Source organism: Hyalella azteca, unplaced genomic scaffold, assembly GCF_000764305.2.
Source record: "Hyalella azteca isolate HAZT.00-mixed unplaced genomic scaffold, Hazt_2.0.2 contig12328, whole genome shotgun sequence".
NCBI lineage: Eukaryota > Metazoa > Arthropoda > Malacostraca > Amphipoda > Hyalellidae > Hyalella > Hyalella azteca.
The window spans coordinates 719,892-734,158 of record NW_025942288.1 but is presented as its reverse complement, the minus strand read 5'-3'; the positions used below and the strand labels follow the sequence as shown (position 1 = coordinate 734,158).

General features: G+C 34.7%; 1 protein-coding gene across 1 annotated transcript in view; it reads right to left on the bottom strand.

The window, feature by feature from the left end:
• Positions 1-14,267, bottom strand: part of LOC108669516 — a 32,967-nt gene that overhangs the window by 17,718 nt on the left and 982 nt on the right. The window contains exons 2-7 of the mRNA XM_018156865.2: positions 5,653-5,814; positions 4,646-4,692; positions 3,429-3,774; positions 1,203-1,319; positions 644-821; positions 140-290 (exon numbers count right to left, since the gene is read on the bottom strand). Of these exons, the coding sequence (XP_018012354.1) occupies positions 140-290; positions 644-821; positions 1,203-1,319; positions 3,429-3,774; positions 4,646-4,692; positions 5,653-5,778 (965 nt within the window). The 5' untranslated portion in view covers positions 5,779-5,814. The remainder of the gene's footprint in view (positions 1-139; positions 291-643; positions 822-1,202; positions 1,320-3,428; positions 3,775-4,645; positions 4,693-5,652; positions 5,815-14,267) is intronic.

The window sequence follows — 14,267 nt, the reverse complement described above, 5'->3', positions numbered from 1 at the left end:
ATTTTACAAGCAAAAAAATTGTTACAAAATATTGGTCCCTAAAAGATGAAATTATGCTCTTGGTACTCAACATTTATTCAAATAAACGACTTCGAGCTAAGAAACAAAAGAAAAGAAAATTATACGGAAGATTACTGACGTGTAGGTGGGAGTCTCGTTAATAATTCGCAGGAGTTCCATGAGAGGCTCACAATGCGACACATTCTCTGGCAAGACCAGGCTTACGTTGACGTCACTCGTGTTCAGTGCTAGGCCAGAGTACATCGAGCCTGTTATCTCTAAATGTGCACCTGCAAAATAACGTTGCTAGTAACACAAAGAAGTTTGCAAGAATAATAATTTAAATACAGAAATTACATGGACAAGGATAAAATAGTGAAACATTGAAAATACATAGATAAGTTAATCAACTATTGCAAGGTCAGAACAATTGCTTGTAAGTATCGTGATCATAGTTTTATAAGTCTATGAAAAAAACTTTGTTAGATGTTGCAAGAGGAGAGCAAAAATGTTAGATTTATTTGATGCTAAATGGCACAGACATTTCAACTGTTTCATACCATCACTTTGACCACAAGACGAATTCCACTTTCAGAAGAACAGCATTAGACTAGATCATTCTACTGTCTAAGGATTGACTCACCAGGCATGGCCTCGCTAAGCTTCGCCTGGAGTTCAGCAACGGCGTCTTCTCTCTCACGGACGTCGTCAGGAGACAGACCGACTTCTTCTGATGTGCGCAGGATGAGATCTCCCACAGCCTCAGCCATGGCATCTGATGCCATAGGCAGAGTCTTCAGAAATTTATTGAAATCCATTTCCTGTAGAAATAAAAGCTACGTTAGGCATACAAAATTAATAAAAATATTTAGCTAAATTCTTACTAGGTAGAAGAAATCTTTGCACCCACTTGGAAATTTTTTTCATGAAAACTTTCATTATTCAATTCAATTGATGGAAAGTGATAATGTACAAAGCTAGTTCAAAACTTAGGAACCAGTACTCAAAGCTGAAAAACTAAAGAATTCTTGAAATGTAATTTAACCAACCAAAAGAAAATAAATAGTCTTAGACAGAATAGAGATAAAAAATGTAAACTTTATCTTAAAATGTAAAAAAATGTAAACTTTATTTTAAAATGTAAAATCCTAGGCTAATGAAAGAATGGAATGTTTCCAAGCTCATGAAGAATGCATGCGAACCGTAGCAAGCCTCTGGTGGCGCAGGTTTTGGACGTGGGAGATGCAGCTCTTGAGGTCATCCATGTGGAACTCACACAGACGGCAGAAAAATAAGGCGTTCGGGAACCGCACTGATTTCTGCAAAATATCAGCAGTGATGATAACCAAGCTATTTAATCTTGAGAATCAATACAATTTTCTTTGTCACAAATGCTAACAGGAAATCTAATGCATCAGTTTATGGAGCTTAAAAATTGGTTTAAACTATATAACTAGACAATATCAAGATTTTAACTCAAAATAGATAACATGAAGAGGTTTCACCAAGGGATATTCTTAAAAAAAGTATAAAAATGCATTCCAGATTCTTGGATATGAACCAGGATTCAAGAAATTAGGATTTGTATCAGATATATACGATATCAATAGCACTGAATTAGTCCAGTTCATGTCCTAGATCGCCTGAACATTTTCCACCGCATTACATAATTCAACAACGGCGTTCATATAGAATGGGGAGGAACTGCTTTTGATCATTATCTGTTATTTCACAGTTGAAATCAAGTCTCTATTTGACAACTCGTCAAATAGTAGGCAATGCATTTGTCAATGACGATCCAGAATTGTTGTGTTGTTTGTGGACAGCACGTTTAGTTCAGGTTTCGAGTAACAGAATGGCAGACCAAAAACAAAGGAAGATGCTAATTATTCGGATAACAAAGTTGTGCAAAAGCAAACATCTGTAAGTTTGTTCAATCGGTCTCCGAGGTGTTGATAATTTGCTGAAGCAGCCCTTTTTAAAGAAGTTTCATATCAGACTTCAATAGATGTAACAGAGAAAATAATTCGTTTTTCCTCATTACGGTAGTGGTAAACTTGACCTAACTACAGGACAACCCAATCCTGAAACTGTAAATTATAAATGCCATCCCAAGAATCTTAGGATAAATGAAATCCCTTCTTCTACACAAGTCCTAAGAATATAACACCAAGATTCATTATTTTCTCATAGTAGTAATGGGGCAGATGTGACTTAAGACGTCATGGAAAAAGACAATGGAAGTATCTTTGAAATTATTGTTCACGCTGATTTTTTTTTTTTTTTAAAATAATTCGTTTTTCCTCATTACGGTAGTGGTAAACTTAACCTAACTACAGGACAACCCAATCTTGAAACTGTAAATTATAAATGCCATCCCAAGAATCTTAGGATAAATGAAATCCCTTCTTCTACACAAGTCCAAAGAACATAACACCCAGATTCATTATTTTCTCATAGTTGTAATGGGGCAGATGTGACTTAGGTCGTCATGGAAAAAAACAATGGCAGTATCTTTGAAATAATTGTTCGCGCTGATTTTTGCTGCTCTTTTGTGTCGGCTAAGATCAATCAATCCCTCGCCATCTCCAATTATTGGAACAGGAAAAAATAAAGGAAGAGCCGGTCGATGTTTTGTAATCTTGAAAATATGTGATGTGACGTTGATAAAGCAAGAAAAGTGGCTCAACATTAAGGTTAAGTGGAATTAGTATTCATGATCTTTACAAAGGTCAGTATCACTAGATGCCATTAAGATATCCCTTGCTAGATAATGCAATAAGATATCTCTTGATTCTCTTCTGGGAAAAGGATGTCTAGATAAGAACTCCCTTTCCAAGTCTACTCACAAATTATACGTTCCTGACATTGAGGCACACAACACCAGTCCCTGGATGTGCCATAACTGCTGTGCTTTAGCTACACTAAGTCTATCTATGCATTCATTCTTCTTTTTCGCCATCAGGAATATCTAGCTTACCAACATTATTATTTTCATTATGATAAGAACCCTCTAACAGTTGAACAAATTTCTGTCTCCACTCCTGCTGAACTTCTGATAAACAATTTTAACATAGGTAAATAAACAGCAAAATAATAAATAAAAAAAAAATTGAATATGTTAATACAAATTAATGCTAAAAAAAATATATCACTACTGAATTTAAATAACATAATACCTTACTAAAAAAATACTTAGAATAATTTTAAAGTATTTGTATAATTTAGGTAATATTTTGACAAATTTCACTACCATTGTGAAACTTTTGAAATGTTTTTAGGCCTAAATTTAAACACTTTGCTTGGTTGCACAATGGTTGCACTGTGAAATATTTCTGCAAGTAGAAATTAAAACCAATATTTTAGCATCAAACAGAGGAGCACTCTTGTAAACACAAAATATGAAAGCCTGTAACACTGACACTAACCCTCTTCAAAAAGGATATGTTCTCGCCATCCAAGAGGTCTTGCATTTCAGGATCGATGTTGTAGCAAGGATTGTGAACCCTGTCATCCACCCCCCAGGGCCCACCACCACCTCCGCCGTTGCCCTGTTGACGCCACTGCCTCTGTTGGTTGTACTGCTGCTGAGGGCCATGGTGGTTGTACTGTGGGGGTCCATGATGACTATAATGGGTAGGTGCCTGGTGGTTGTACCCCATTTGGTAGTGATGGTTGAATGGTGGGGCTGCACCAAAGATGCCAGCATTTTGGTTGTAGTAAGGACTTGATCCTTGCTGTTGATACCGGTTCATGTTTTGCCCAGGGTAGATCCTATAACAAAGATCATTTCATTATATTTACAATTTTTAAAGGAAAGAACAGACAAAAATCAATGCAAAGAAGCTAAAACTACCTAGTCTGGGCAAATATATAATGAAAAAATCAGGAACACAACAGAATCTAGCAAAAGAAAAGTCAAAGTAAAGTAAAAAAAAAATACAAAAAATGACTGAAATTTTATCAGCCACAATGGCAACTGATGTAATTTGAATGAATTTTTTTAAACATTGTTATGCGGTGTGATGATAAAAATTTTTTCAAAACATGTTCACTGCTTGCCAGTCATTCCTGGTGTTGTAGGAAATGCCAATTGATAACAAAATTATTCCCAAAAAAGAGTAGGAAATCATGTTATATGTACAGCAAGGTCCAGGTTAGGTATTGCTTATACCATATCTGTATACACTAAAAGTGATATTATTTGAGGGCATGATAAGAATTTGTGCTTTGCACACAACTATCAGATAAGAGATAAGCCTTTGCAAGACTTGAATAGATCAGAATTGGTTGTGGTAATAAACTGGCTTTAAATTTGTTCCTATTTAAAGAATTGCTAATTGTGTCTAAATAAAATACCGTTTGGACAGCAATGTTGCCAATAAATCAGAAATGATCTCATCAATTTGACCTGCTGTAAGGGAATAATAATGTTGAGCATCAAATTGACAGAAAAAGTCATTGTATTGCAGGCTATATATAGAGCACTCAAGCAAAGGCTGAGATGCATTCTTCATGTGGTTAATGACATTTAGCCCTTTGAAATTGAAGCTTCATTCAAGTCATCAAATGAAGAAAATTTAAACAAAGTTAGTAGGGAAGCCCATCTCTGTAAAAAGAATGACAATGACACTAATGAACTGACCTGTTTATGTGTGGACCACCTCTCCCTGCACCTCGATGAGCATTGCCCTGTGAGGACACAAATCATTAGTAATTATATACACACACCTGTATAGGTATATAGGAATGACTAACAAGTAATTTGTCTTGCAACATCTCATTGCTTCAACATGCTTCTTCAGGAGGGCACATTAAGTTAAGAGGTTTTATTTTTCAGACTATTAGAGCTCTAATCCTTTAAATGGCTAACTCATTTCTACATTTTACAAATATTTTTTCCATTAACACATTGACTCTGAAGCGGTACATATGCATACCACAAAATGTATTTCTCCAGGACATAGTAGTACATAATTCAGGTTGCCTAAAATCGGCCAAATCAGAGAGCAAAAAAAGGCCAAAAAGGCCGATAACTCAATATGTACTACGTAGTTTATTTGTAAGTTCCGCTATAAAAATTCCATTTATTTTCTTCTTGTAGTACCTATTTAAAATTTAATTAGGAAGTACCCATACTATAAATTTTAGCCGGCTAACACAATTGAGAAAAACTAAATCATGGAATTGGTCTGCAAAAAATGACTGTCTGGCAACCCTGTTTAAAAACAGTACAAAAAATGAAATAATAGTACAAGATGAAGCAATCATAGTCAACGTGTTAAATAATGTGTGGAAAAATAAAACAAGTAATGATTCAGACAAAAAACGGTTCATAGTGGTTTAAGCTCAAGCCATTGTAACATTAACTAAGGTGAAATTTATAATCTTGATGATAAGATTATTTGAATGAAAAAGTTCTGCTTCAAATCATCTATTATGTGAATGCTTTTCTCATAAAATTTTGAACAGACATAGTGAAATTCTTCCTAAAAAAATTGTGAATTCATATCCATCCAAGCAGCTGAGCAGTAGGAGCTTTAACATGTTGACAAGTCAAATGTTAAGAAAGCAGAAAATTAATACAGGTAATTTTTTCATAAGTTGCCACAAATTAAAAATTAAATACTTAAATATAAAAGAGCTGCTCACCTCAAAGTCTCTTCTGTTTTGTATCAGTGGTGTTCTAATATCTCCATTGCCACGGCCTCTAGCAATATTTTCATTCTGTGGAGGCTTCACGCCATTTGTCTGCCGGCAACTTGTCCGGTCCTCCATGGTGAGACAAACTCACCCTAACAACTATTTAAAAATCTGTAAGAGGAACCATGGTTAGAGCTGAGTCAATAAGAGAAGTAACCAGCCTTGCATTGTACATTCTGCCACACTCACTTTGATATCATGTTCAAAAACAACAAAAAGTGCAGGAATTTGAAATAATTTTTCCAAATAACCTTTTTGGATTTAAATAATGATTTTCCTTAAATACTTAAAAACAGAGTTGGCAATGATTAAAAGAAACTGATCAAGTCATGTGATTAAATCACTCAATTTTTATAAAAAAAAATTGATTTTTTTCACTTTTGTATATTTTTTTTATCTATTGAAACATATAGAGGGGCAGTCTTTAATTTATTTTGATGCATTGTTATTCATGGTTTAGTATAAATGTACTATGATAAATTGGAATATAAACTTGTTGCCTTTAGTGTGTATTAGGTTCCAATAAATTGTATGTTTTTGGTACAGAGGCATCAAGTGTTGCAATACATTGTACATAGCTTGCGGCTTAGCTAATTCTTATAAGGCTATAAGTAGTCTTTAACTATTTGACTATTTGTAATATATTAATTACATTATATAATTTGGGGAGACATAGGAAATTTTGATCCTCAAATGTGTGAATTTATAACTAGAAACAAAACATTAAAAGACTTTCCACTCTAATTCGAGTATTCTAATTAAATTATTCAATTTTGTTCCTCAAATATGTGAATTTATAACTAGAAACAAAAAATTACAAACAATTATAAAACTATATATAAAATAATTAAATGAAGTGAATAGAAATAAAATGCTTGAATTGTGTACATGTTTATTTCAAACAGTGTTTGCTTTTCTCATAACATAAGCCAGGTTTCAAGTTGTTTGAGGTTTGTTTGGTTGTTGTTCAGTTCATGTTTAGTATTGGTTTATTTGTCTGCATGAATGGGAACAGAGCAGGGTTTTGCACAGTCAGTACTAGTCGGTGCGTTTAGAGGGTTGAGTCTGGTAGATTTATAGGACATAAAACTAGTAGATAATATACTGATAATGTTTTGCACTGTGCTATCAGCTCCCTATCTGCAACTATAAATGCTGCACAACTATGCTGCAAAGCAGTCTTCCATGATGCACACTAAACACGCAATTCAGAGGAGCATAACTACTTATCGTAACAAGAGCTGGCATGCAACTGAAATAGCTTCATTTCAGGTCTACTCTACTGGAATGATCATGGTTGACGGTCTCCAACTAATTGACTATCATTCATATATTTAGTGCATGAGAATGGTTAATTTTGTTATTTCTGATAGAGGTTTGAAATTTTTTTTTGCAGAAGTCTAAAATTTAAATGAATTATTTGGTTACTTTGACTAGGTTGCTTCATAGGAAATATTCTAATGCGCATTTATGAAATGCTTTTAAAATAAATTGAATGATTTTATTTATATCTATAAGATGGATTAAACAATTGCAAATTAAATTATCTTTTAAATAAAAATCTTTGCATCAAAACTTTTAGATGATGTATCTACTACAATATTAGTACCGTACACCATTAATAAGCCTTATTATGAGCAGAATGTCAACTGATCGTTGGATGGCCGCGAATATGTTGCGTTGTTCTACCTATTACGGTAAAAAAACCTAAATAAACTGTTCATCAAAAGGATTAAATGTTTATATCACGCTTATGTGTTAGTAAAATAAATTTTGAAATCTTCTCCAGTCATGGGACTTAAATTCATATTCATAGGTGATCTTGAATTTGTGCACTGCATTATATATACAATTTGCAAAATTATAATTCTAAATAGGTACCAATTTTTTCAATTTAATTCTGAAAATGTTGCGTCTATTGAATTCTAATACAGATCATCAATTTTTGCATATTTCTGAAAATCAGGTATTGCATACTTTTGAATTAAAAACATTTCTTTAAGTCAATAACAATCCATTTTTCTTACAGCTCCTATGATGATTGATCTCACTCATATTGCTACATATTTTAAATGTAACAATTTTGTCATTTCAAAGACTCCATTGGTTACAGAACTTTAGTTTTCACAAGTGTATTCAAAAAATAGTTTTTCAAATAGTAGGGACATTTCCATTACCATAAATAAATGAGGTTCATAAAATACTTACCAAACCCAATCATTTTCATTCAATTTAGGATGTGTGAATTAAAATTTTACCTTTGTTCCCTAAAGGCTTGACGCTTATTTCTACCCACAGCAGCTGTGGAAATCCCTGCCAAGGCTGTTCAATCCAACCCGAGCGTTGGGTTGCCGCAGTAGTGTCGCATTGTTCTGCCACTGACTGGTTATTATAACCTCTGCAAACATTGAGCCTTAAAATCACAAATACCTCTTGCATACTTGTTCAGGGGCTGGTCCTTCAAGTTGTGAAACCATTTTAAATAATTTTTCCTTGTATTCATAACTGATCATTAACTTTAGTATTGTATTTATCTATATATAAAATGAATTATGTGTTTTGTTCATTTATCAAATTATGAAATTTGAATACTCATACACAAATTTTTGGGATTGAAATTCCTCGAGCATCACCACTATTTAATTTTAATATGCCACATGTTGCATGACTAAACTCTTTGGTTTTTAAAAATAAAATAATTACCTACTGCTACTAAATAACCAACGTTTTCTAAAAGACACGAGACGTTCGAAAACTCACGATGGGAGACAAAATCATTCAGGCTCTAAGTGAAGTTATTAAGACAAATTCAACATAATAGGCTAAAACAAGAAAAAATTCATATCTAGAAGCATATCAATGGGTGCTTAAATTTTGAAACAACTTTCCATCATTCAAATCTCAGTGTGGAATGTGGATCAAATCTATTTATTGTGAAATCAAACTTCACAATACCAAAGCAAGGTGCCTGACACCATCTTGTCCAGGGTGCATAGGGTGCAAGCAGCGTTGCCAAGATATGGTTTTTTAGCCAAAAGCGTTGCCGACCATTTTCAAGATCTGTTGCCAGGTAATTTTTAATAAGAAAGTGCTGCAAGTAACTTTGATAGTATATCCTTTACTATCCATGCACCGAAACACACACAATGTAACTGATTTCTGGACAAGCTTCACTGCATCTTGATCCTTCCGGCATCCTGGAAACTTTACTGTGTGCGCTTGCAGCCCTTCAGATTTCCAGTAATTTTGAAGTTATTTCTCATATGCAATAATTTCAATACAAAAGTGTCAGCAAGATCTTCAGAAGGCATAAATTTTGCTGCCAATGCATCGCCAAAGATCCCACATTCTGCACAGTGGCATCTTGTCAAATGTTTACATGGCAACACAATGTGCCCATATGCTGTGAATAATTTGCAGTTTATCCCATCATTTCATGTGGATTCAAAAACTTTGTTGGTATTGGTGAAATTGTGAGAATTTTCTGCAAAAGTTGTCGTAATTTTTTTTAGGACATGTTCATTGCAAAAATTTGTTGATATGGATATACAACTAGTGTATGTATATATTCGAGGGAGGGATCGCAGACTCGGTATCAGATTTAGAATCGTGTGCATGCAAGATAGAGGAAGCACAAAGTTTGCAGTTTCTGACAAGTTCAGTGTATTAATTGTCACTGTGTTGGAAGGTGTAATGAGGTAGGTAGGTTTTTCAATCCCTTTTATCATGTTAACATGATAATATATTACCTATCCAGAATTCCACACTGAGAAAATCATTCATCTTTCATCCTAGTTTTGCAATGTTATATTTCTCACACTATGAATAATTATTATTTTAGAGCTGCAAGATTTCATACCTACTGAAATTTTATGATATTTGAGCCACAATATTTCAGAAAAAATAGGACTTTTCCAGGCCATCAAGCAGGTCGGGAAAAGTCCTACTTTTTTTCTGAAATATTGCGGCTCTAACATCCTATAATTTTAGTAGGTATGAAATATCATGGCTCTACTGTCATGTATTTTTGTTTGACAGAAAAAATTGCAGTTTGCACTTCACAAACATGTCATTTCATAAAATTTTCAACTTCCAAGATCCGCATTACTTTAACGGTCCCACAAAAATATCCTGCAGAATGTAGTCATCGTAATGATAACAAGTCAACCCAGGGCTGGAAAAGTCCTATTTTTTTAGAAATATCCCAGCTCTAGCTCTAATATCATATAATTTCAGTAGGTATGAAATCTTGCAGCTATAATGTCATGTATTTTGGTTTGATTGAAAAGATTGCGGTTTGCATGCCACAAACATGTCGATGACATATTTGTGGCATGCAAACCGCAATTATAGGGGGGTTTTAAATGACCAATGGAACGGCCATTGCTTAGCCAATTACTGTCTGGATAACATGACATCATGATCCTATAACCAGTCACAACCTGGAGAGCATGAGATCATGATCCTATCAGCCAATCACAGTCTTGAGAGGATGATATCATGATCCTATCAACTAATCACAGTGTAGAAAGAATGACATCAACCAATCACAGATGGGAGATGACATGACTCCGCCCACAAGTGCCTTTGAGCACTATAGGTTAGAATTCCACCATGCATGTCATTTCATAAAATTTCCTACTTCTGCAATCCGCACCATTTCAATGATCCGGCTTAAATATCCTGCACAACAAAACAACAACAAGTCAACCTAAAACGTTTCCTTATAGATCGTGTAGTTGCAGTTGTGTCAGAGCGGTCAGACTGCATTATTACGTGATCAGTTGCCACTCAAGTGGAGACAAATGTTAGTGTTGACAGTTTGTTAGGGTAAAATTAGAGATTAGGGGTAACACATCAACGGGACTTAGTTAAAAGTTCATGGCTGCCAGCTTGTAAATGGCTTTTGATGGCTGAGATATGGAATTCACGTCTCAATGAAATTAAATCACGTCTCAAAGAAATTAAATCACATCTCAAATAAATTAAATCATGGCTCAAAGAAATGGAATCATGGCTGGCAAATCCCTACACTCAGAATTATTAAGGTTTTTGGGGAATTTTCTCTTGCAGAATAAGTTTTAAATTTTATGTTTGCACAGATGTTGGCGCAAATTCTGGTCATCCATTTCATCCAGTGCAAATACAGTTTGTCAAGGAACAGTCAAACAGACAAAAAACTTAAAATATTCAATATGCATTTAATTATCCTTCAATAATATATGATTTTCCTTGATATGAAAATTTTGTAGAAGTAAAAATCTAAAAATTTATTTTAAATTAAATTCTCTAAAAATTTTTTATGGCAACATTGCTTGTTTACCTTCCATATCTAGGTAATCAAATATTCTGCCAGTTTTTTATTTTGCTTGTTTGATATACACTATTCTAATCATACAATGAACAACCATACGGTTATTAGAGGTTCTACGGTTAATGAATGAAGTCAAAAATAATTTTATCCTGATTAATGGAAAATAATTTTTGAGTGCAATAATTTTTGTAAATATAATATGTCTAGACATAGCTGTCATCAGAAATTCCAAACGGAATGGTATGGCAACATTGTTTTTACAGACTTTTATGTAATGCAGTATATATATAATGCTGATACATTGTCATGTGTCATGTGATGTGGTTCTACACATGTGTGGTAATGTGTCCCTTGATGCTATTCATATTTTATTAATGTTTGTTGTTTGTCTATACATACACCTAATTAACCTTCAAAGTTGCAAAAAATGAGAATTGATAATTAAAAAAAGTTTGGTGCCTGTATTTTTTTATTCAATGGGTTTACGCCACACAAACCCATGCCACCAGCCAGGAGGATGTTGGGAATGTAACGTATTCCCAACAGAGACACATGGTTTTGTACTATTTGCCAAAATCAGTCCTTCATTATAAGACACCAATCTCAAGCCATGTGGATTGTTGCCTTCAATTCTTCAGTTTTGTAATTAATGTCCAACCAAATTATGATCTATGAATAATAAATAAATATTCATAACTGTGCCAACTCTTAGAACCTGGATTCACATATTAGAAATCTAGTCAACTTGATGCAGATATATGTTTGTGTGTGATGGATTCGTTGCCATGCATTCATCTTTAACCCTTTATTGCCAAATCGGACTTTCAAGTCGCCTTTAAAAGAACATTAATTTTCTAATAATTTCTCGTTTTCTTTCATTAAATTGCAAAAAATTCAAATGAACAAATAAGTCTTAGATTCATTTTTTACATATGTGTACCAAGTTTCAAAGTTAGCTATCTGTAAATAACCAAAATAAAAATTTAAATTTCTAGTGGAAATTTTATTTCGGTTATTTACAGACGGATCACTTCAAAATTTGGTACGTACACATATGTAAAAGACAAATCTAAGGCTATTTTATTCGTGTGAATTTTCCGAAAAAATGAAAGAAAACATGAAATTCTTAGAAAACAGCCAAAAAGGGGGCACTGTAGATATTTATATCCTCCTAGGATTTTCAAGCTACAACATTGAGATGCATATCATTCGATGCGTAAGGACCATATATATTGATTGATTGATTGGTCCTTGCTGTTCTTCAAAATTCTAATTTTTGTGGGTGGCGTGGGCCTCTTTCAAAAAAATTTTGACTTCTCCCCCACCCTTCCAAATTTCCCCACTTTTCCCAAAATATTTTCAAAACTATAACAAAATAGAAAAAAAAGAGTCAACTAATCTCTAGATCTTTTATTTGCAAATCGAAAGGTAAATCTCTCATTGCTGTAGCATAAAATCTCTAGGAGGAGATAGGTTTGCAGTGACAATAAGTGACTTAAGTGTGAATGTTCAGTAGAGCACGGCAAAGTCCCAAGCACCTCAACATAGGCATTCAAGGTGGCATGGATACAAGACTAGACGTTACTGGAGCTGAAATTCAGTCAAGGATGATGGGAACAACTGCATGAGCACCATCCAACAAGACAGCAGTCAGGTAACTAAATATCAGTGTCTTCAGCTCGTCTATTTATGTGCATGGCCGGTAATTTTCGCCTATCTTGTATGTGAAAGAACTCCCCCTGTCCCCCACCCCTAACCCTTATGCAAACAGTCGTCAAGGCATAAATCAATGTACAGACCACTGTGCAGAGAGTGGATGAATACTGCAAGATCTTTGGCGACGCTCAAGTAGCAAAATTTACGCCTTCAGAAGATCTTGCCGACACATTGAGACTGAAATTCTTGCATTTAATATATTTGTCAGTCTTAGGCCAACTATTTAGAAAAAAGTAAGGTTTCCGGTAGTACGTTGGATGGATCAGGATGCAGTAAAGCTTGTCCGGAAATTGGTTGAGATGAGTTTTGCCAAAAAAATGTAAACAAAATGTAGTTGCGCTCACATTAGAGTGGTCAGACTGCATCATCACATGTTCAGTTGACACTTGCTCTACAATCAGACTGTTTTTAGGGTAAAATTAGTTATTTGGGGTAACACATGCATGCAACCTTGTAAACAAGTTTGTAGCTTTTAGTTTTTCATTACTCAGCGTAAATGGCTTTTCATTAAAAATTACCCGGCGACGCATCTTGAAAATGGTTGGCGACGCTTTGGGCTTAAAAACCCATATATTGGCAACGCTGCTTCCACCTTCTGCACCCTGGCGTACAGAGATGATTTTGGTACCATTGGATAGGTCACAATGTCAGCTTTAAGGTGAGACTAAAAACAGAAAAAGTGAAATTTGCAATTTTTGACCCAGAATTTGCCAGAAATTCAGGCAGTATTTGACTGATGGGTTAAACAAGTTTTGGAGCTAGGTGCATGGCGCATCCTTTTACCAGCATATTATGACGCAGGTTGATAAAATGACAATATAAATCCCGTGCACCTAGCACCATAGTCACAAACCAGATATTTTTTAGAATCAGTTCATTTTTAGTTTCCTCATTTACTCAAGATTTTAACCAATTTCTCAAGTATGATAATGCTGGTATGAGGTATCCATGATACTTCACTGGTCTACTTATAGGACTCAAAAGTGAGCTTGAGGTAGAGAGGCTCACTGAGAGTGAGCCTCAGTGAGGCTAGCACATTTTCCTGAGTCCAGTGTGGAATTCCAGAGGGGTAATACATTAACTGGTAAACATAGCAAATTGGAAAGCAGGACCCAAAAATTTGGAACGTCCAGCACACTTCCACTTTCAGTCCATCATCATCACTGAGGAGTCTCTGCAAGATGCCACAGCCGTTTCATTGAAAAAAACAGCTCTTGCATCATCACTGTAACAAGAATCCAATCAACGCTTAAACGCGTCCAACGTAACAGTTGCAAGAATCCAATCAACACTTGAACGCATACAACGTACTGTCACAGGGATCCAATCATCGCTAGAACTTGTGCAACATCACAGCCACTGGAATCCAATCAGCGATAGGAAGCTAGAAGGGACCGCCTCAAATGCACACAATGTTAACGCACTGATGCTAACTTAATGCGTAATGCTACAATTCTTATTTCAAGAGCGTAATACAATAGTGTAGTTATGTCATTATTGATGGAAATTGCAAAGAATAACATCTTCACTATGT